Below are 23,806 nucleotides of genomic sequence, written 5' to 3' on the forward strand. Positions count from 1 at the left end.
AATTGAATTCAATTCGTTTTTCGTCGATTATATTTGGGAATAGAAAAATAACCTATAAGGGCAGAACGCCCGTTAACCCTGCTGATGTTTCTCCTTGATTGTTATTATAACTCTCTGCACTAAAGTGCATATATAACAACGAATATGTATGACGCGCCGTGAAGTCTTCTGATTCTTTGTCTACCTTAGGTTCTCCGTTGAAGCGATGTCCTAATGTTTAGCCGAAAGTTATTCATGATTAACGACATACAAGGAACGTGCTGTTGTGATTCTATTAGCGTTTGTTTTCCAGGTTGCCCCCTGTGTGCTGCCGAGTTTTGCCGGTACGCGTTTTAACCAAACGGGGATTGAACGACTCCTTACCTTGGACGGTGCTATTAAGAACAAAGATCGATTGGAACCATCGTATTCTTTCTCTGCGAGGATAAATCGGGCGTTGGATAACGGAGAGTGATTGCAGGACAACTGAGGTTCTGGTCGATGTCTCCGTCGTTGTTAAAGGTTCGTCGGGGAACTTGGAAGGGGTACTAATGTATTTGTCTCAATGATCGGTCGTCGGGACTCAGTATCTTTAGAGGGAGGTGGTTCTCTTCAGTGTTGGCTACTATTAAAAGCGAGTGAATAATTCGGCAGTGGCTTGGTTTTGTTCTTCTAGCGGTATCATGATTTCTTTATTGCCATACAACAATATGTATAATAATTTCACAATTAAAAATATAGTTATTACTCGTATTTATTAATATTATATAGAAAGGTGTACGATTATGTACAACAACACGTATAGTAATACCGACAATTAACAGTAAATTAGTGACTCTAGTGGTTAAGGTACCGAAATTAAGACGCTATTTATTTAAATTAAATTTAAAACTCATATGATGTTAACAGATCTCGACATTTCCATATTTCTGCCATACGTCTATAGGTGTAATGGGAAAAATTACTGTTTCCCTTTTCCCTTTTTATATATGTATATATTTATGGAGGGGGAGAGAGCGAAAAGCCGAGAGAGACAGCGAGAGAGAGAGAGAGAGCGGCGTGCAAAGGAATGCTTATTGTTGACGGATTTAAAAGACGGGAAAGGATGACTTTTTATGACTAAAATTCCGTTGTACATTTCAAAAAGCATTTGCTAATCATATAGCTTAGGTCAGATTTTATTTATTTTTTTGTCAAATGTCGCAATGTGGGAAACTCTGTTCTTTTAAGTTGAACTTCGCCCATCTAAAGACCCTTTGAAGACTGAGCATAAACATTCATCGGTTTGAAGGGATCAGTCCCCGTAATGGTGCAATGTTAGCGTTCTTGCCTACTAAATTTAAGAACACGTGATGGTCTGGATTGGAAATCAGGCATACACACACTTCGTTTCGAGCTAGAAACCAGTTAGGTGAAGTATTGATTAACGGCAGTATCAGGCTTAAAAAAATCGGGCGTGGAAAGCTTAGAAAGTTGGTTTTAGTTACTTTCTTAGACATGTTCGTTTCCCGATTTCTTCAAAGTAGATTCTGTGTATGCGTGCAAGCTGATAGTATTCGTGTGACTCCCTGCAAGATTTCTCCCAGAAAACCCTAACACCTTCGTCGTATTTTAATCTCTTGAGGGCTGATATTCTAGCCCCGAACCTGGACGGCTGCAGTGCCCTGATTTGTGTCAACGACGTTCTATCGACACCTCGGGAAGATCCTTGCTTATAAGGCTTTGGACGGAAAAGTGAATCAGGGCCTGTAAACATTTTAGAACTGGCGCCTGCTTGATTCTTTGGTTCTCAATACTATGAAGTCACCTGTTTTTACGCCGTTCTAGCATATCTGTTCAAGTGCCAGTCTGCTGCGTGGGCAATGATTATCTAACGTGCCTGGGACTACGTTCGAAAAGTTTCGACATATCGTGTTCATTTTAAAGATAATATTAGAGACGTCTTGTTTGCTGGCCAATCCTCTACGTCTGGAACCTTGAGATATCGGTTAAAGAGTTTAGATCTACATCTTGTATAATTATCTGCGTTCAGAGTATGACGATCCATCATGGTACTCTCTAACGCAGCCACGTAAGAGACTTTCTGAAGGCGCAGTGACGGTCAGATTACGCCCCCTCTGGTTCCATTCGGAATGAATGATTTTGTAGGGTTAACAAAAAAGAGAATTTTGGTTAGATATAATAGCAGTTTATTATCAATATAATTTGCAGTAATTATAAGCAAGCTGTAAAAATTTAATTGTACGATTTCGAAACTTTCAAAGCAGAATGAGTTTTGTCTGATTTGTAACTAACTGAATAGTCGGTTCTTTAAACAAATAAGCCAACTAAATTGTGAATTTTTTATTTAAAAAAAAAAGGAACTAAGTTCAGATAGAACATCGTTGCTTAAGGTGTACTGAGCACGCTAAATAAAAAATCAGGCCGATGCTAGTATATTATGACCCTTCGTCGATAGGTGCCATACATCTGCTGCGATAACAGCACAAAGTTGGCCTATTCAAAGGAAGTAAAATTTAATACTGCAGAGCAGGACATTGGGCAGTATTCATCTTTGTTTAATTATGTTCTTCTTTACTTTGATACGTATTTACATGGTTATTGATTTCGGCGCAAAGCTGCGAGTCCCAAACAAACAGCTATATTTCTAAAAAAAAAGAAAGGTGTTGAAAACATATTCGTTTTTAAATTCTGGCTGTCCATCAGCTATCACACAAATCTTTAAGCCTAACATGACTGCATCTGGCTTTTCTTTTCTAACAAAGCGCACCCATTGGTTGGTTTTTATAAAGTGTTTGTATTGATAATATATTATCGTTATTTTATAATATTACTTGATGTGGGCCAAAAAGCTGAGTACTGTAGCGGTCCTACTATACCTCTATCGAGTTTTACGTTCTCGCCGTTTTCTTCCGTTAAAGCATCCCATCCGACGGCTGGCTTCCAGGTTCCCAGGTTCGAGACTGGCCTTAGACCACAACGTGTTCCTAAGATTAGAAGACAAATACGTTAGCCACGAAGCTATCACGAGGACTTATACCTAGACGGGGACGAGAAGACTATACTTAGAGCAGAGAGAAAAACAGTCCAACGCTGCTCTATTGGAATAAAAGTGCGCGTCTTGATAGTGTATGTGTTTTATCATACATGTCGATGGTTTGTTAGTCCTGCATTGCTTCCTAGTATTCACGAAAAACATTATACTCCATATTTAGTATAAAATCCTTCATTTTAATAACAGTGCGCGCAGTTTTTACGGCGGCTCTCATTATACTGCCACCCTGTCGTTGCCTTAAGTTCGATTATAGGAGCTTAGAAGTTGATATATTTATTATATGAAGTTTTTCCGTTTTCAAACCGTTCAGTTACCGCGAAGAGTTCACTTGCCGCTATTAGCACGGTCAACAGGCTTGCGTCTTCTGCGTGTCTTGCATCAAATTTATTCTTACCCTTCCCTCAGATGCGTCAAGTTTTTAAAGTTTGGCCGGCACATTTGCAAACAATGGAAAAATCAGTATGACAAAAACAGAATATTATGTTAATAACAAAGCTAAACGCCCGGATGATTTTAGCGATGTATTTGAATTAAATTGAAAGTAGGGCTTATAACGACACTTAATTCAAGTGTGGTTTCTGCCCCGGAAATAAAGAAACCAATCAGAGTCATATTGCTTAAATGATTGGAGTAATTAGCTCAAATAGCGACCGTTTTGATTTGAGATCGTACATGTACAGTTCATGAACGACACTTATCGAAAGCATTTCTGTCATACTTAAAATAAACGTTCAGAACGGAAAAGGAACCATACAGAAGATCATTGCAATACTCCGATGGGCATTTTTCCCATTTGTTATCAGCGTATGCGTTATGATTGAATAAACTGTATAAAAAAAAAGTAAGAAATAAAATGACAGATTTAACACAAAGTGTTCTATTCACTAACAGCAATTTCAAAGTATTTCGAGAACGCAGAACGTCCCACAAATATAAGCAGTAAATTATTAAGTCTCTAAATTCTATTGCAACAGATTTACTTCTAGCTGTACAAACTTAACATGGAATAAAAATTATCATGATTATTTGATTCGTAAAATGGTCCCATATAAGAGTGCATTATTATCACTATTGCTTATGAGTTTAAGTGCCAAGCAACGCGTGAAGAGGAGTAACTCAAGGTCCAACGCTATTCTAAGTAACAGTAGCACGTATTCCAAGAATCAGCTAAGTAAATGGTGTTATCGATGCGTTCGCTCAGTCAACAGCGTGTTTTAGTCGACACAGCATATGAAGGAGAAAAAAAGTCAGCTTAAATGTTACGCTTTACAAGGCGTGAGCTCAGTGCTACCTCAATATTAGCCAACGTGGGAGGTACTACAATCACCACTGTATCTGACCGAACACCCGAAGACACTACCCATCCGCAAAAATTGTCAAGATCGATTGTTATTTTGCAACGATCACAACGAAAATCATTTATAATCGTATTAATGAAATCTAATATATGGTGAATGATAATGGCTTTCATTTCCCAAGCTACCCACGTTATTAAACGCAAATCTCGGATTTTTTTTTCGACTCTGCACTGAGTGGATACGCCATAGTCGCTACAAACGTATTCCAATAAAGTTAATCTACCTTGTTACTTCAATTGTTGAAAAAGTTCCAAATAACGAAGTTTGCTATAGTCAGAAAATACAGTTATTTATTGATATTTAACATTCACATTTACATATAGTTACAGTACTATCATAAATAGCTCGTTAGCAAATAGCTTGATATTTCTGAACACTTTGCAAAGCTTCGCCTTGACGATAAGGTTATACCACGTGTGCACTGTGTTTTTTTTGTATTGTTTTACATGTACAATGCACGAAAATACACACACCCACACGTACACACATTTTAGCATTCGTTAGAGTCAGATTATTGCTTTAAGGGTGCTCCTTTACTGTCAACAGACAAGGCAGGCGGTCAGGATTTTCAGTAACGTCTGTCGGATGTGTCAGTTTAACTGCGGAATAAGTACCGGTGATGGTCAGTATCCGCAGGGCCGCAGTGTGTAATATATAGCGTCATGAACTTATTACAATAACGTTATATATTATTAAACAAAAATAGGTAGAATTATTATATGTTAACTATGTTGTATCACTTTACCAGAACAAGTAAGTCCCTCGTTTGAGTAGTTTCACTCCTAAGCTCTATTGAGAACAAATATTCCGTGATATCTTCGTGATAGTGGTGCAATTATGTGTTTGCCTACTAAAGTCAGGAACACGTGGTGGTCTAAGTACGAACCCGAGCGTATACACGTTTCGTTTCCTGCTCGGGGGTGGGGGGTGGGGGCCTTGAGAATAAAAACAATCATGTTAATTAAAATAACATATTCTTTCGATTTTGTTACTGTTCTTATTACGAGAGTAATATGTTTTTGCCCGTATTAGCCAGCTTTGGAACTCTAACGATCGAATATAGTGAATATGTTGCATCTATATTGACGACGTCATTTGTTCATGCCCATATGGTATAAGTAGCTGATTAAGGAAACACAAAAGAATCTCTCCATATCATGTAGTAAGAACGCGACCGCTTTTATGCTCTGTGGTAATGACTATTTACTTCGTAATCCTTCTGCTGATTTTTTAATGATATATGTTTAGCTAAATAATCGTGTTTTCTCAACAGTCTTTATTCATTTCGCTCAAAATGCAGCTATGTGTCCACGAAATATGGACACGTAAGCATCACAAATTAATGCCTATGTAGAAAAACACTTCCAAATCATTTCATTAGAGGTTTAGTAGTAGTTTCGTCTTTGCCAAACAACGTAAGTAAATTCCTAATGAAAAAATATAAACATAAATAACAGATTTTTAACATTCCAGAGAAAAATTTCTGAATAATTTTGTTTTCTATTCAAAATGAATTCTATCGAAATGTGCATGATGCAAAAATGCCCGCGCCATTCCTGATCATTTTCCTTTTTAGCTGAGTAATTCTAGGTAGGTATAATTTACAACATCACAATGTCCCGGCCGATGATTGAACTCGAAGCTCTATTTTCGCAAATCCTACCCCGTTTCGTGTGCGGTTCTATCGTAATAAAGCTTTATTAGGTTCGAATGAAGATTCAGAACTCATCATTATTGTAACAAGTGCGCAGCATCGTTGGTGAACAACCATCAAAGCCGTTGAGGTGCACAAGGGTATATCTTCGGTAAAAATAAACATCGCAGATTTACCTGTTTTTATCCGCCGCCACCATAAGCCCCTACGCGGCTTGTATATTCTATTTTTGTAAAAAAGCAGATTTCTGTATTTGCGTAACGAAACAGTTCAGCTCGGACCTATTTGGCACAGTCGACTTAGAGAAGTGAGACTTCTAAGAATATAGATATTCATAATGAATAAATTTATCTTGTCTTAATTAAATGCTTCTCTCTTTACGAGAGACAAGCGCCTAAAACCAGTGCAAGCAGATCACTTGGTTCCCTATTAAAGAAAAAAAAAAGCTTAATCAGTTAGAACTGTATTTTTATTAATAATAATATTCAGACTACATCCAACTACATCGCACTGGTTGAACTGGCCGTTGAACACCGCCCACAGAAAGCGCGGGAACTCTGTAACTGCTAACTCTGCAGTAAGCAATACTGCTGCAGATTTATTACTGATAACCTAATAATCTTGTATATACACAGTATATACAAGTATATATATATAATACAGTAAGTTGACCTTAGCCATGATTACAATAAAAGTTTCCGTAAATGTAAAGAGAACTATGACTAAATTAGGTAACTGAGCTCAAACAATGTACTTTGGCGGAAAACGTGTTACTTAAAAATTAAAGTCATAGGTAAAAATCTCGTCCCTTCTAAGGATAATGTCGAGGCAATGATCTAGGAAGTTCGAGATCGGCTGAACTGATGTGCCGTCCTAACGTCTAACTCCGCTTCTTTTCTAAAACACAACTACCAGAAAATACGACTTTTGAATATGCTAAGAATCAATTTGTGCCTCGTGTTGTCATCCGTAAACCATACGTCATCTTGACTGAGAAAATTCATTCATCCTATAAGAAAAGATTATTTAAGTTGAATTAAGCGCCGCAACATGTAATGATGTTGTAACTAGGTTAGCAGTTGCTTTTTGAGCAGTTGAATTGCGGCGATACACACCATCTGCAAACGGGCCCTCGTGACTAGGTCGACCATCACCGAATACATACGTGGAAAACACCGCACGCTACGTTAGGTTCTTAAAGTACACCGACCTAAGCCCAACGAAACGAGATCTTTTTTAAGATATCGCGAAAGTAATTATTGCCAGAACACGCCATTAAAGAACGGTAGTATAATTGAGTTACATGAAGATCACCCGGCAACCGGATCCGAACCAATAACCTCACTCGATCGCATAAGGGTCTCTATAAAGGTATTTCGGAGTAGTTCACCGACACCAGCTCTGCAGTAGAAGATTTTAATGTTTTCGCCATTAGCCAAAATTCGTTTTTCTCTCTCTTTGTGCTGAACGTGTCTGTCTCATTTTGATTCACATTACGTTGTACCGTTTTTCGTTTTTATACAACTTAATAGTGATGCCTGTTACTTGAGTAGTTCGGTTTACTACGCAATTGAATCGCACAGCTTTCATTGTCGTCATGTAAAAGTTGTGCGGTGTGTACGCCAGGTGTTGTTGTGTAAACTGTCGTAAACATGAATGGGCTTTATAGATTATTCTTCTTGCACTGAACTTATGAGGACAATTCGTCTGCGATTACCTATTACCTGTGCTGTTCACCTTTTGCTATCGAATCAGCGGGATCTACTCAATCTGACGTCACGCCGTCGTTGATGACGCATCGCCGCGAAAACGGAAGCCGACTGTTGCTGAGAGCTGAGATATTCACACCAATCATGATTCTGTGTGGCTACTCATCCTCTTTGCTAGCTTAGTATGGTGGCAGCAGCATCGAGACGTCCTGACGATTAACAAACGAGTGCACAACGGCGGCAAGGGCAGTTGACAAGAAATGCGCGGTAAAGTGCCTGCTAGTCACCGTCATCATCATCGTTGCCAGCAACAGCAGTGACTTCCAACAATTCAGGGGTCGCCGTCGTCGTCGGTCGATGGGAAAGAGCGTTGCGGTCATGTTGTCAACTGACAATACAGGAAGTCGATCTGTCGTTCGCGTTGCTCCGTAAGTGATGCAGTAGAACTGTTTGTATCAGCAAGTCAATTCTCTGCCGTCACCCAAAACACGACGCTGCCACCGTCGGTCTCCACACGTCATTCACAATGGATTTAGTTATCTTCTAGAAAAATTGTCTTGAAAATATTGCCTAGCTTATTCTGTGATAGAACGACTTATTCGAACGGTTTACGGCATAGGCTAATATCAGATTGGGAGCGTTTCATATAAAAAATTATATAAGTATAATGTAGAATAGTAATAAGCGACACATTAATAATGGCTACACATTAGCCAATTGATGCATATTTTAAGCAGCACCAAAATCTTATATTTTGGACCGCGCGCGGTGTGGCAGCCATCAATCGTGGTAGTCCACGTTTGGCCCTTCAATAACGCCACGTATTCGTGGCACGCCAGAAATCCTGCCGCTCTCACTGAAACTGTTCGCTCGCCCAGTTCTATCTATCACTGTGCTTATGTGCACCGACGACTGCGGCATCAGCGGGTGCACAGGTGCGCACCGTCATCAGCAAGCCAACAGAAGACTAGGTGGCTTTGTAAAGGCGACATCTAGCGGCTTCGCGTCGAAGCCAATACCGCAGTAGTGTCGCCGAAGACGTCAGTCGACCGCAATTATACACTCAGTCACTCACCTGAACATAAACATATACATATATTTGTGCGTGTCTATGTTTATCTACTTACAGCCATAGTAGTTGTTATTGTTATTAACCGAATCTTGCGTCGTGACTCGCTGAACCAACTAAAGTAAAATAAATAGACAATAAGAACTTTCTATTCGCATAGTCCATGTACATACCGTCGACTTCGGTAATTAAGAATATACATGCGTTACACACAGAGACATATTTCCGTTGAGGTGAATGAAGGTATGTGCCAACGGCTTGAGCATAACCTAAGTATACCACTACAGCGAACTTTTAGGTTGTGTTTCGGAATTATTAATATTATTTAATGTTTTCCCTTTCAAAATTGCCTCATGTAATCAGCTGCGTACTCTGACAACTTCCTGAAACACATCCATAGCAAGAACTGTAGTAAATCGATAGATTCGTCTTTAATACGACTTAGCTTCAAATAAGCTCGTTATTATGTCGGTAAAAGTAATAAGTATCAAACTATTTTTTCTTAGTTTCACCATTTTATCACTCATATCGTTTATTGTCGAATGTAAACAAGCTAGCTTAAGACGCCATTGGGGTCTTTTAAGTAACTGATTGTCTAATTAAATATCTGTTTCTTGTCACATGATAGAAAAATAGAGAGAGTATCGGTAGCTCCACTGGAAATCGGAAAAAGCATAAGTAGACGGTATCGAAACATTTGGGGTGGTTTCAGCTATCATGTTCTGCTTTCTTGAACATACTTGAGAGTTTAGTACGGCTAAACCGATATGATACGATAACAGTACTACCGCGTACTTTTAGTACATGGAGTTTATGTTGAACTGGGACGACCCTTTACTCTAACATTGCGATACATTTTCTTCGGGAACTCTATTGTCCTATTAGGCTTTACTGAAAATGTCTTGTTTTTTTTCTTCAGTAGAATGGTAATGCCTTTTGTGTACGCATAGAGAAAGAAAAAAAAACTGCTTACAGTTCCGTTTCAAAGCTTTTGCTTGCTGTGTACTGAAATTGGGCTAAGGCAGTGACGGCGCTCAAAAGATAGCATATACATATACAGTAAAATGGGTGTGGCTTAACTATATAAAAACCGAGCACAAAATAATAAAGCAGTTCCCGATGTTGAATGCTACTTATCTACAAATTTCGGAATATGCAAAGATACCTGTTAAAGCCATATTTCGAAAGAAATAAATCTGTAAATAATGCTCATTTGGGAGGTCAATAAAAGCCATAACAGTATCGAATATGCGCACAATTTCCGGTGTAAACGTGGGCGGCTTTGCTGCTAGATTGATAGGAGGTTTCGTATTTTCCACACTAAAGTGATTTACCTATGCTTGTCACATAATGTTTATACTCTATCTAGGACACTTGCGAACTAATTTATACGGCAAACATGAACTAATCCTTAGTTCTATAGAAAGATTTTTAGATGTACTTTATAGACGTGTTGTAAATATAACCTAATTAATCTGATGGATTACATTGAGAAAAAGACTTCGCATAAAACACAGAAGAACAACGAAGCAAGTTAAAAACCTGAATTTTCATAAAACGAAAGCGTCGGCGATACGATATCGAATATATCTTGTCTGATTTATTTTAATTATAATTAAATTTCACTTTTACAAGAAAGCAAGAGGACCCATTCTCCGCCCTTCCTTTGGAAACCTTTCCTTCTTTTTGTATACAAAAATGTCGAAAACAGAAGTGTTTTTCAAGAAATTACTCATGTCTTAATTCGACTAGTGTAAAACGACACCTCGGAAAATTTAACCTAAACAGTTATCAAAACAATTAACTTAGACACTGAGTTAACATAATGGAATCCCCTGGCATCTGCCGAGCTCATTTTAAGTATTTGAGTTGTATAGGTTAAGCAGTAAGCAAGACTTAATTTTCGCTTGGGATCAGCATTTTACATTTTTTATATAGATTTATAAAACTGTTTCATAGACGGCTCATGCGCAGAAGATTAGATTATTACTGTAGAAGAGAAAATGTACCAGAAGAGCAAGTAATTAAGTGATTAAATTAAGCAATCTATATCCGACGAAATGTCTGCTTTCATTCATAGCAGCGAGTTTAGAACGTTAAAGTGTAACAAGTTTTAATGCTCGTTTATCAAGAACCCTATGTTTTCCGAACCTCTCTCATATAATAGAACACAATAATAAGAACGAAACAAATTTTTCATTCAAAAGTTCGCAAGGCGATACGCGACACAGTTTCCGAACAGCTAAATACGTATGTAATAAAAAGAGTCGTCTTCTCCAGAATTGACAAATTCAACCGATTGAAAGATGGTGTGCAACATACTATGAATAAGGTTCCATAGTTTTTCTTCCCATAGTTAGTTTAGAATAAGCATAGCTCTCAGCTCAGGTCACTTGAATCAGAGCATTTTCGTCGAGTATCAAGTGGCGATTTAAAACTGACATTTACGAATGAAATAAAATATTTTATTACTAGCATGATATTTGTAAGAACAAAGCAACAAGCCCTTACTATGGTTACAATAAATAAACGAAATGTAAGGAAAGTAGAAGAAAACGTCTTGGGTTTACTTTCAACGTGTATCAGTCAGTTGTCTAATTTCTAGATTTGGTTGGACGTGAAGTTCGCAATCATGCAGTACAATTTTTTCGAACTTGCGGTTTGACATTGCGTTAGTGAAGTCAATAATCGGTCAATGTCGTCAATTTTATATCTGATTAAATATAGTGTACTACCATGTACGCCGTGATTTTCATTATAATTGCTCCTGATTTCATGTTTCAGCTGGTTCTAGTTTTTTCGCTTTTTCTGCTTCATTGTCCAATTAAACATTAAATTCTCTGGTGATGGTACGTTCTTAGCGGCACTAGCTTTATCAGGGATACTTCGATCGCTGTTGGTGGAAGACCATGGGGAGTAGTAGGAACTGGTCGAACGGAATAGGGGAAAACAAGGGCTCGATGGAGTAGGGGGAGTCGTTAGTACGGGTGAGTTCACTTTTACTGCGAAGCAACAACCCCTCACCGCAACTACGGCAACTGTCGGGAGCCGTGCTGGCTAGCAGGGCGCCTTCGCGGAAGTGTATGACTCACGAACTTACTCACGGTCTCACTCGGTTCGTTTGTTTACTTACTCGCTCACTCAATGACTTACCACGAGGCGCTTTTGCCATACTGGTATATCCAGTATAAAATATTCAGGCGACGACGCAACGACTGTGACGATGGCGGCGGCAGCAGTGTCATTTATTTGCCCCTCTCCCCCGGGGCCGTCTAACTCCGAACTAGAGCCAATGACGCACGCGCGGGTCGCTCAATACCTGCCAGCAACAATCAGAAGGAAAAAAGAAAAATTTAGAATCGCTGGATATGGGTCCGACAGACCTCCTCCCCGGCTGTCGTCTGCGTGTCGGATAGTATGTATCTGTGTGTCTATATCCATCATGTAGTTTTTTACTCTTTCGCTACAACAGTTACTGACTTGGCCTGCCGCCCGTCCGTCCCGGAAAAGCGTCACTGCTCGGCAAGAAAGCACCCAAGTATAACATCCCATCACGGATGGCTATTCCCACAACAGTTCCCCCGTTCTGCACTGGACCAGCGGCGAGGTCGACAGCGACCACAGCAGCCGCCATTACTACGATCATCCGAAATTATCGACAGCGACTGTTATTTGTTAGTTCGCTCGCATTCGGGTAGCACCTGCAATCGACGGTGACGACGAAGTCGGTTACGAGCTTATATGTATAATATATTATTATCATTTTACTCTAGCAGTGGCGATACAGCAAGCTCGGATCCAACCCGTCCACTATCTGCTACGGCGAATCTCACTGTCTGATACTAGCGCACAAGAACTTACCCGTAAAGCATTAGTGACGCATTTATGCACATACGCATGTGTAGACATACGTATAGTGACAGCTTTAGCGCCAATCGCCCCTTAGAACGTCACCTAATGATCTGGGAGTCAGGATTGTTCTTGTGTACGGAGAGGCTGCGGCAGAGGCGACAAAGAAGAAGAAATTGTAGTTGCAACTGGGGACTGCGTCCGACCTAGCCGCCCTCTGGAACTGGCTAGCCAGTCGTTCACTAGCTAAGAATACGAATACGACTATAGTCAGCTGGGTAGCTCGTTCAATCGTGCGCTGTTTTAACTGTCGTTGTTGTGGTAGCGGCACAAGTCGATAATGGTATAGAGTCGTGTGAAGAGACGCATTCAAACGACCGGGCGAATGCGCAAACAAGGCAGAGTTAACGCCGTGTCTCATTGACAAATAACGTTACAGCAACATAGCAATACTTTATACAGAATACATTGGCACTATTGGCAGACCCTCCCCCATTGAACCGGCAGCGTTTCGGTTCACTCCAGAACGAATTTTAGTATATATATATATATATTTGGTGCAACTGATATGCTAGTTTATTATAGTGAATGCCAGTAATAGGTGAAAAGTAGAAGGCGCTAAGAGTGGCTGTTGTATAATTTTGTTTTTGTCTGATCCCGCTATTGCTTCTGGCGCGGAAAACTGGGCCATCATTATATTAATCTTTTTCCGTTGTTGTGTTGATGTGTTGAGCCTGATTTCGAACGATGATGCGATGCGAAATGCTTCATAGTTTGGAGGATTTTGCCCCTCTACTTATTTTTCTTAATTATATGTTGTTGTATATCACACTAAATTCATTTTTACAGTGATACAATCATATTAAAACAACTAGCCAGTGGAACCTTTCTATACTCCAATTTTGTATATGCTTTTTGAGATGATACTCGGCCTTGGATGCTTCACAACCTTCGGTCCTAAAGTCTTTCTGGACACTATTGACAAAAACTGAGATGCGCACGCTTGGTATCATAGCTATTCAACTTTCATACTCGAATTACGCTAGTTTTATTACAACTGACATTTTCAACACTTCGTTGCATTTACACTTATTGGCAAGTGAATTAATTTATAAGCCATCGTAGGTTTTCGAGAATTGCAAAATGTTCCTTTCTAGCACAATGCGATAATTAGAAAGAATACTTTCTTTTACTCAAGATTTATTATTTCCTCTCTATTGGCTTTCTTCGATTAGCAACTAAACCGAAAGTAAAAAAATTAACAGCAAACTGTAGTAAAAAATGGTATACAATATAGTTACGAGCTTTCAATTTTCGGCCTTAGCGGATCATGTTTAGAAGCATTAATGCAGATATTTGTGTGTGCAAGATTTGACAACTTTTTTGCGCTGGGCAGTTATCTTCTAATTCCATGTTTTAAAACATGGAATTAGAATGTTGCACGACCTAACATATATTACTGACAGACTACCACGAATCAGTTCAACATAATTGTCAAAGTAATCGTCGTAGTAATAATGATCGTATACGAAAAGTTCGCTTATTTTGTCCTTAAACGAAGCGTGTAGTGGGAGGTGATTTGGGCAACTCGCCAAAGCGCCATAGTCATCATCGGCAGCAGCAGCAGCAGCAGCATTCGATCGATACTTTGCTATCCCAAAGGATTGAGTATCTGGACGGATTAGGACTGTCACAATACAAACCATACACACTGTCGCATCTCAGAGTAACGATCAGCAGACCGTCGTCATTATAGCGGATCAACGTAAACCCGCTTTCACTCAAGATATACTATAATTCGGTTTTGCTGAACGATAGAGGACTCAAGTTTCGATGATATCGAATGAATGGGACATGTGCAGGCTTCTTCGAAGATTGCACATTTAAAGAAGCTGTAGCAATGTTTGATGCTGCCTGCCACTAATGAAATATGAAATATATTTCAAAATCAATATAATGTTTTTACTTGATTAGTAGGGAGCAATAGATCATAAACACACAGTTTGTAGCACTTATACGAAAAGTAGAGATAGATGTGTTTCTGGAAGGTAAGTAGTCTTAAGAGACTGAATAATATTTAATAATTAGAATCTGTTGATCTACAATGTACAACTACAACGACAAATTGCTTTGATATTCAACCAAGGTACCGTAAGACAGAATTATAATGATTTTCTAGAAAACGCAGTTCGCCTCAAAGCTGTCTGTTAATATCATGATAACAAAAATATTCGAAGGTCAGTTATGGCAATCACTTAACAGAGATTGCAGTACTAAAATAGTTGGCAATTTCATACGTTTCTTCTTTATCTCTGTTGCCAGATTTAGATAATCTCCAACGTAGAAATCTATGCAGAACAACTACTTTGAATCTAGTTGTAGTCATTCAAAAGTAATCGATGATACGGCAGGTGGAGCCAACCGATAGAAACAAGTCAATAGATACGCATTAGAATAAAAAACACGAATACTCATGGAGTCTGGGATTGCGTATGGTTGAACGATAAATTTTCAGGAGACACGAATGACTTCGACATCGATCTCATGAAGTGTCAGTTTCATTTTCCTTAATTATATACTAATTTGATAATAAATAGAAACATTATTTTACTTTTAAGCAATTTGACGGTATAATCAATATATGCTTGCCAATATATAGGCACATACTCACTGTTTACTTAGAGAATATACACTAATGGGTTTTTTTTCAATTGAAAGTTAGATATTTAAGAAGTAGACAATCGCCATACTACAGTCTTTGTTTACAAAAATTATCTAGCTTTTGCATGTTGTTCGCCGGTCGTGACAACTGTCGCGGCAAAGTGCCTTTGTATTTCGCGTCTCTATGGTCCCGAAAAGCCAACGCGTGCGATAACTTTGTCATAAGAAAGTCATAAAAAACATTTGAAAACTTTTGCGTTGCACAAATCATGATGGTGCCGAAGGTCATGTTGGCTTTGCAATCCAGAATTGCAATATATGATTATTTTTGACCGTTTAAAAGTCATAAGTTTTATTTATGGCTCTCAAAGGCTTTCTCAGGGTTTTCGGCTACGTCAAGATTCTTAGTAATGTCTCGTTTTCAGACTCCTGACTCATTTTAGCGTGCTCGGCTAATTCGAGCTACATATATTCAACCGAAATGATTTAGTTTTCAACAACATGCAAACAGATGAACTACTGTAACCGCGCAAAGCTGATAAAAATAACAGAGATGATGACAATAGTGTATCAGAATATGCAGTAATTCTCAAACGCCGGTCGTTTTCAGTAGCTGTATTCAAACCGTTAAGTCTCGCCTCACGGTTATCTAAGCAGTAAACAGCTATCATATAACTATGTGGTATATATAATATATATTATGAGACATTAAACCACAGCTAATGATAGGTAAGCATACTGTTGGTTTTAATCAATCTAAATATATATATCAGTTAACATTTTACAAAATAACAACCGTTCCGGTTAAAACGTATGCTTTGTAACGGCTCCCAATTAAAATAAATATTCATATTATATTAGACTTTAATCAACGTCAATAGTGATAGATCATGCTTACCAGTGCGAGTGCCTATTCGTCTTCGATGTGCAGGTTTGGCCTTGGACATAGATGGCCTGGCGTTCTGAAGCAAAGATGCATGCTTTCAACCAACGCAAAGGATCGTCTGTCATACATAACTTAATAAGTTACGAAGTTAACAACAACCACTTTGTACAACAGGTAGCTTAATTACTTTGAAAGTGATATATAATAATAATGATGATAAAAAGGTCAGCGTTTACGTTGGTTTCGTTTGAAAAATAATACACTACAGTGAGCTGATTTTGGTGACTGTATATTCACTACAACTGGTGGTATCTGTCTGTTCTTTAAAGTCGTTTTCGGCTTGCGCATATTGTGTCTACCGTAAGCCGGATTCAACTCGAACCAGAAGAAAAAAGAAAAACTAACTTTAAAAATAGTGATAGCACTTACATGTAGCACGTAAAAAGCAATTGGAATTAGATTTAGATTGCAAGCCCATATATAATTGTTTTTTCGCCTTCTGGTAAATTCGTCTCGAGAACATCCACTGATAATCATAGCAACAAATGGTAAACTTCTGTTGCTAAAGTTTGAGCGTAAAGTTGGACCGAGATAGCCTTAAATGTATCGTGTGGTTCAACTTCATGATAACCCACATTGTGATAAATAGGTAATAAGCTTTTCTTCACTCTGATTCGTTTCGATTTACAAATGCCGAAAAGGTTTTAGAAGTATGGAACTATGCATTGTTGATTAAAAATGGAGTTTCATTAAAATGCCCACGGTTTAACGATTGTCAAGTTGATCATGCAGGTGCGCATGGATATTACGAAACATTTCCTTACTCTGCAAAATGACTTTCCAGTAATGTCCAACATTCTTCTGTTTCAAGCTATTGCTATGTTGTTCATAAGCGCACGGGATGCACTGTGTACAATCAGATTCTTCAACCCCGTGGCTAATTGAACAACTAAACTGCTAAAAACCAATAAAGTTAACGTTGAAAATTACAATAACTATGGAAAACAGTCTGCTTCAATCATCCAACTTCTTCCAGCTCAGAGATGCCCTTTTTTCTTATTGAGGGTAAGCGATGTCTATTCTACGAGCAATAAGGATGATATTTGGATTTATGTTTGAACTGTGTCCGTTTACTAGTTAAGGACAAGGTAGCCGTCACTACAAGAAATCTGCGACAACCTTAGACATTTACTTTACTGCGATAACAAATATTATATAACCGAAACTATTTGAGATAAACAAAAGTATATTTATCAAAAGTATTCTGCTTTGCAGAAACGAATCGCTTCAAAGCTACATTGATAATTTTCATCGTTGTTTTAATTATTATTATTGATTTAACAATACTGATTTCTTTCTAAAGGTTGATTCTATTATGTATAGTACATACTGGTAGGCTGCTCAGGATGTGGTTACACTAGTAAGTACTATGTACCCTAAAAGAGCAAAGTTATTTTTTAGTAGTGATACGTTTGGTTTTCTGACCTGCACCCAAGATGGCCTAGTTAATGAATATTTTTCAAAACAGCGAATCGGTGGAGCGAAATCTGGTTGAAAGCATTCACAGTGCCGTCTGTTCTTGTGATCAATTCCTTCGGAATTGTTGAAAAACATTATGCAGAAAACTGATTGGAAACACGTTGCGTTTATTAAATTAGAGATTAGATTGTGCTGCATTTAATGGATTGTGTTATTCAAGTTAAGTGTATCATCAAAATATATTTACACCATAAGAATATATAGCTGCAACATATGTGGACATCCCGTTCGCCTCAAAATATTTCTTTAGTTTGCCGTCCAGAAATATGGTAATAATCGGAATGATAACTCAATTTAAAATTATTTACATATCGATACACTCATAATCTCTTTCAGCATTTCCTTTTTAGGCAAACAGTGCGTTGTTCTGATATATGACCTAATTAAATTATGGTCTTTTCTCTTTCTTTTTTACAATAGGAAAAAATCAACGGAACGTCTGTTATTTATTGCTAATTTTACTGTCGACCTGATGCCGCTGAGACACAACCAAGAAACCGCCAAGAAAATCGTAGTTGCTTTCGAACTGTTTCGTAACTGAAAATAAAAATTACTTTCTTCATTTTACTTTTGTTTACATCAGTAGCTGGATATCCGCGCCCGTGTTAATGAAATTACATAATAAAGGCGTGTTTCAGGGCCATTTCAGTAAGAAAGGCTGATCAGCATATGGTATTTACTGAAAGCTTCTCAACGAAGTCCCTCTCATTGTAGCAAGAGGTATTTCACAGGTGGTGAGCTAACATTTATAATTAATACTTTTGCGATTGGCAATAATAAAAAGGTTTTGTAGCCTCTATATACAATTTACTCATGTGCTGATTCGCTTTCATTATCCTGACATTGATTTGAGTCAAACGTATTAAACTTCTTCCTCGTCGTCTCCAAAGGACAAAAGCCGATTGTCTTTTACAGCTTTGACATCCTTCTTTCGTGAACAGTCTTCCTGGAGCTTTTTTTTCTTTGATGAAAGCTCCATTTGTTTTAAAGTTTCTTTAACGTCCTTCGTTCGCTTACTCGAACTGCTAAAAACCACTCTTCTGTTGGATTGTGCAGTGTCTTCAGCTACCGCAACCTATTCGATAAAATGGTAAGACATGGAAAGACTTAAGTTATGTATGTTACAAATAATCGCCAACTCGAGTTGGAACTAACCGCTAGCTTTAGAAAATGACAGGTCTAGATTCTACCATAAAAGTTCCTTCAGTACTCGTATATTACGCTGGATATCTTTGAAAAGAAAATAATACTACCTTTCACATTATTCTTTCAGAAAACTGCGTCGTAACACTGCGTAGGAAAACATGCAAAATATGAATTAAAAATACCATGAAAAATGAATGCATCGCATGGCTTCCTGTGGTGCAGCTTTGGAAATAAAGACGATTTCATGGGTACTAAAATCTGCATAATATTGTAAATATTATCGTTGCATACAATAACATTGGTACTGAAAAAACCTCCACGCTCAATTGTCGTTCTATCTAAATCCGAAAATAGGCAGTAGATTTTTATAACATATACTGGATCCTTAATCTCATAAGCTTCAGTGATTTCTGTTCTCCAAAGGTTCTGAAGAAGCTATAAGTGGGCAGTGTTTCGCGATCTAATACTAAGTTTTATAGAACTCTATAACTTAGCTGCAACGTTTCTTATGAGTCGTTTCGTCAAATTTAGCAAGATACTTGCGAGTGTATACTACTTTTTCCGATGACTGCGTTCGGTTCAGATCGGATGAAGTCGTTTCCCTCTGGCATTCATGTTATTTACATTAAATGTACATTTAGTCGGTTTCGGTCGCATTTCTTTACGGACACGCCCACTTAACGCAAATTTCTTCATGCAGTTTGTAAGTAAAGTTCAAAATCCACCTTTCAGCTTACACACAGACTTTGTTCTCTAACACTAATTGCTCTGTTCATCTTGATATCATAATCTGTCATATTGTCCCTATAGAATACTAACCATTTTCGTATCAGACCTTTTGGATTCATCCTTTGTTTTATTAAGTAGCTTAGATGCCTCCTCTTGAGACAAGTCACCGTCCCGTAGAACCACAACCTAGAACAAAATACAAACAGAGTTGCATATTTCGCTTTAAATAAAATCCCTTAAGATAGAACAGTATACTTATAGTATTGCAGGTCCATCACTTTTATTTTTAACTAATTACTGACGAAGTGTTTATTGATATCTTACTAACCTGAGGTCTTTCGTCGCCCTTTTCCTCCTCGTCGGAGTCGCTAAAATCTTGTCTTTGCACAGGCCTCTGTTTTTAAACGAATTAGATTTTTTAGACCAAACGCTAATACACTCCTTTAGGCTTGCATTATTATATATCACAGTAGTACAGAACGCACAAAAATTACACCATCTACTGGAATCTACTTTACGTTCCATCGATTCAATATATACGGAGATGGAAGTATATGGGGTCTGTAGGTTATCGAAGTGATCATGTATACCTTTGTATTGACGTTGGGTCCTTCCTTGTATCCGCATCGCTCTTTTATTGCGCGCAAAAATGGCGGATCGCCGGGTTTCACACAATGAACATTGTGTTTTCGGCCATTTTTGTTGTAAAGTCGCCTTGACATTCTGTGGCCCTTTTTGTTTTATTGTCAAGTCATTCCTAAAACAGTAAACAATCAGTACATACGTTCATGCTTTTCAATCAGCTAATCAAACAACAGCAGTCAAATAGTGTTCGACTGTACATCACACTGAGACATACTGAAAGAACTCATGTTTTAAAAAAAATAAGCAATAAGTAATTTAATATAATTATACATAATTAAATAAATAGCCTTTGGGACTGGGAACTTGTGAGCCGGCTGACGACGGCAGAGGTAGAAAAAAATCAATTATAGCTGTTAGCACCAAAAAATAAAACAAAGCAATAAATACTACCAAAGAAATTCTGCAGTCTTCAAAAAGGTTTCACTTGAAATGTAAATCAGATCAGAAGAAGCAGTATATGATATTAGACTACAGAGAACGATATCATGAAATGTTGGAATCCGTGTCGGTCAATAATGAACTAAATATCAATAGAAAAAATTATCGCATGGCCTTTATTTAGCTTATTAAATATTAAACATATTAAACGATGTCTGCTTCGGGCATACCTTTTGAGCTTCGTTAAGTTTATCACAAGTAAGTAGACTCGTAACAAATTTCCCAATTCGAAATAACTGTAAAGCTCCACTATCGCAAAAAGATTTTTGAAGGGTTACTCATACTAATAGAACGGCTTCTAATCGGACGGTGAATCCAAAGTGTCTGATGTCCTCTCCTTATGCTTCATTTGTTCGGTGAAAATAAGCATTACATATAGGTGTCCAGAAATTCTAAAAATAAGACGGCCGAGCTCTGAAATGTAGACAAGTATGCCTGTGCTCAACGTTCTAAGCCGATGTATTTTGCATACAAAACGTAAGGCTCATGCGACTAGATCTTCGCTTTCGTCAAGGTGGACTGTTCACATTTCGCTGGTGTTCGAGTTGATCAAGCGAACAAAGAACGCATCAATGGGAGAGGGTCATGCTGATGTAAACATTCGAACTGAATTAGCCGATTAGGTCGGTTCTGTGTGCTGGCGTGTGTGGTAATACTGTAGCAAACAATTTCGAAAAAAAACAGATTTATGATGTAGTGCAATGCATTTATATTTAGTTAAGTGCTCTGAGAAATAGTTGTTGGCCGTGTACTTATTCGTAACAAGGGTTGTGTAGAGAAAAGAGGCTATTTTCATCAGCCAAATGGAACTGTTTGATTCTACAAATAGATATTTGTGAAACTGTGTTTAGGCTTTACTAGGGTGCTTCAGTTCATTACACAATTACCGTAATAATGACAGTGATGGGCAGAGTGCAGTAAAATTATATTATAGTCATTATTGCTAATTAGTTACTTAAAAGAATCTCCTTAGGAACGGACGTTTCCTTCATATATTCCATAGTTCCTTTCTGTTAGTAATATTTGCAGTGAGTGTGGAATTCGTCCAGAACTTACCTAGAGCAGCTACAACTGGTATAATTCATTGTTCCAATACTGAAAGGAGAAAGCAAGCTTTGCTAAAAATAAAAATCTTTCATTTAAGTGCAGTTCTATTAAAATACATTTTTTATGTAGTTCTTAATATGTAACATAATTTAATCTACAATAGAATAAATAAGTTGTCACCGTCTGCTCACTCGTATCGATTTACACTATTTGTGTGGGTCCACTAAAGATGGGTGTTCCAATATAGTTGTCATTATAGAAAAATATTAACATCTAAACGATAGGAAGGGCTTATGAGATCGTACTTATGTTATGTAACGAATAACCGACTGTCTTAAGCGAACGTTTTTTCGGGTTTTTTTTTTTAAACAGGATGTTTACTAATTTGAGAGATGCCGCTCCCAGCAGCTTTACTTGCGCGTCTCGCCCAGCGCGGATTGGTGAAAAGTGCAGTTGATCGTGACAGGGACGAACATCGAGGAGTACGGGAAGTGCCGGATATCGCGATTCCAGTCCATAGAAGTGTCAACATCCACAATGATCCACCTGAGGAAGAAGAAGAAGAGGTTGCTAATTGTGATAATAACAAAGCGTACATACTATATGAGAAACACGGATTTGACATTCCGGGCAGTGTATTTGTTCTGTAGTATGTATTCGTTTTGGCAAAGATGCCCTGCAGCCTAATAATATGCTACCTTGCTTTTTTCTTATCAAAGGGAGATCCTATTATCAAGATCTCATCAAAAATCTCCTAAAATATCGGTCTTGTTCTTGCGTGTAATAAGCGTTTTCAACTAGTTAGCTGGCTGGTTAAAGCTGTCTGTCATAAGTATAGTACTATCCAGTTTTAAAGGCACCTGTTGTTGCATTTATTACTACCAATAGCTGCACTTGTCCCAATATGTGGTTTTGCATACTATTATTTGCAGACTTGACAACTAACAGGATTTTAGATTTCAATGGTTTTACGAACCCTTACAATGTTTTCTAAGGTCTGAAACAATACTTGTTCTTAAACGTGTCCTCCTTTGCTAATAATAGTGTTAGGGGATATCCAAAGTACTTGCTCATGCACAAAATGCATTCAGTTTACGGTCATATTTTTTATATTTTAAAACTAGGCTATCATCGAAATTCGTCGTGAGGATATTTTTCTTTTAATCATGTTTTTTTCCTTAAGATTAAGTATAGTTCTTGTCCTCAATGGATTGCAGGTATTTGCAGAAGATTATGACACAGCCAGCGGGGCCGTCGAGATCGGACCTCGACTGCCACGAGCACTCGAGCAAGCCAGACGACCACCTCATGAGCCGTTAGGAGCCCCTGCAGCAGGGTGTCCCAATAAATGGAATGCCCATCATCGATGCCTTGTCTGGTGTGCAAAACGATGGGGAAATGGTGTGTAATATTTTTGAGAATAAACGATTGAGTTCACGGTGAACATCGTTTTTCTCTATGTCATGACATTAATAGTTAATGACAATTACTCATGAAAATAGTGACTTCCAATATTATCTCAAGCGTACCTAATTACTAACTTATTATTCGGTCCAAGAAAGATGGACTGATTTATAGCTTACAAGTGTTGGTAAACCTATCCTATTCAAAGTTATTAATTATAGGACAAATAAGATGATGATGATGATATATACATATATATGCACGCGATAAGTTATATTACATTTCGCGAATGTTATAGTTATTTTTATTAATTAGTTTTCCACCAAAACCAAACGCGTTCTACAAGTCTTTTGGTCTAGGTATAAATGTACATAGCATACCTGAATTAGTGCTTGCCGGTAGCTCATGTAACAGATGTCAACTTGTTTTGTGTGGTCATTAGGTGTGCCTGAAGAAAGTCCGGCTATGGCACGAAAACGTCTTAGAATGCTGCGTAAATACCCACTGCCGCCAAAATGGTCCGAAGAATATGACCCTGGGACTGGGCGTTACTACTACTGGCATAGAGATGGCAAGCAGGTTGGCTGGTAGAGTTTCATAAATAGTCAGGGATTGGTCGATATAAGTTGCCACTTGTA

General features: G+C 38.1%; 2 protein-coding genes and 1 long non-coding RNA gene across 11 annotated transcripts in view; 1 reads left to right on the forward strand and 2 right to left on the reverse strand.

The window, feature by feature from the left end:
- The window catches only part of PQBP1 (poly-glutamine tract binding protein 1), a 32,759-nt gene that overhangs the window by 6,615 nt on the left and 2,338 nt on the right, over positions 1-23,806 (forward strand). The window contains exons 2-5 of one of the 6 annotated variants that reach the window (XM_086992874.1): positions 279-501; positions 22,137-22,330; positions 22,982-23,165; positions 23,611-23,747. In XM_086992874.1, coding sequence (XP_086849000.1) covers positions 22,157-22,330; positions 22,982-23,165; positions 23,611-23,747 — 495 coding nt within the window. In that variant the 5' untranslated portion in view covers positions 279-501; positions 22,137-22,156. Of the gene's footprint in view, positions 1-278; positions 502-21,303; positions 21,367-21,461; positions 21,485-21,611; positions 21,792-21,850; positions 22,331-22,981; positions 23,166-23,610; positions 23,748-23,806 lie in introns of those variants that run through there. The other 5 variants (XM_086992876.1, XM_022811027.2, XM_086992877.1 and 2 more) reach the window with 5 other exon arrangements.
- LOC111252712 (uncharacterized) lies at positions 500-17,699 on the reverse strand. Of its 3 annotated transcripts, none has more exons than XR_015330223.1 (5): positions 16,233-17,699; positions 12,305-12,525; positions 11,978-12,143; positions 2,859-2,966; positions 500-2,096 (listed from the first exon to the last, which is right to left on the reverse strand). It is a non-coding gene; the product is annotated as an uncharacterized LOC111252712 (long non-coding RNA). The 3 variants fall into 3 exon arrangements; XR_002674317.2 differs by lacking the exon at positions 16,233-17,699 and adding an exon at positions 12,686-13,208; XR_015330224.1 differs by lacking the exons at positions 11,978-12,143; positions 12,305-12,525; positions 16,233-17,699 and adding an exon at positions 7,784-11,970 and having other exon boundaries at positions 2,859-5,327.
- Positions 17,847-21,254, reverse strand: LOC111252711 (uncharacterized protein KIAA1143 homolog). 2 transcript variants are annotated; one of them, XM_022811029.2, is made up of 5 exons: positions 20,888-21,247; positions 20,225-20,391; positions 19,963-20,028; positions 19,725-19,820; positions 17,847-18,834 (listed from the first exon to the last, which is right to left on the reverse strand). In XM_022811029.2, exons 2-5 carry the CDS (start codon positions 20,354-20,356, stop codon positions 18,622-18,624), a joined length of 507 nt encoding a protein of 168 aa, XP_022666764.1. In that variant the 5' UTR covers positions 20,357-20,391; positions 20,888-21,247; the 3' UTR covers positions 17,847-18,621. The 2 variants fall into 2 exon arrangements, with proteins under 2 accessions (XP_022666764.1, XP_086849015.1); XM_086992889.1 differs by having other exon boundaries at positions 18,691-18,834; positions 19,741-19,820; positions 20,888-21,254.

Source organism: Varroa destructor, unplaced genomic scaffold (genome assembly GCF_002443255.2).
Source record: "Varroa destructor unplaced genomic scaffold, Vdes_3.0 BEIS01000006.1, whole genome shotgun sequence".
Taxonomy (NCBI): Eukaryota; Metazoa; Arthropoda; class Arachnida; order Mesostigmata; family Varroidae; genus Varroa; species Varroa destructor.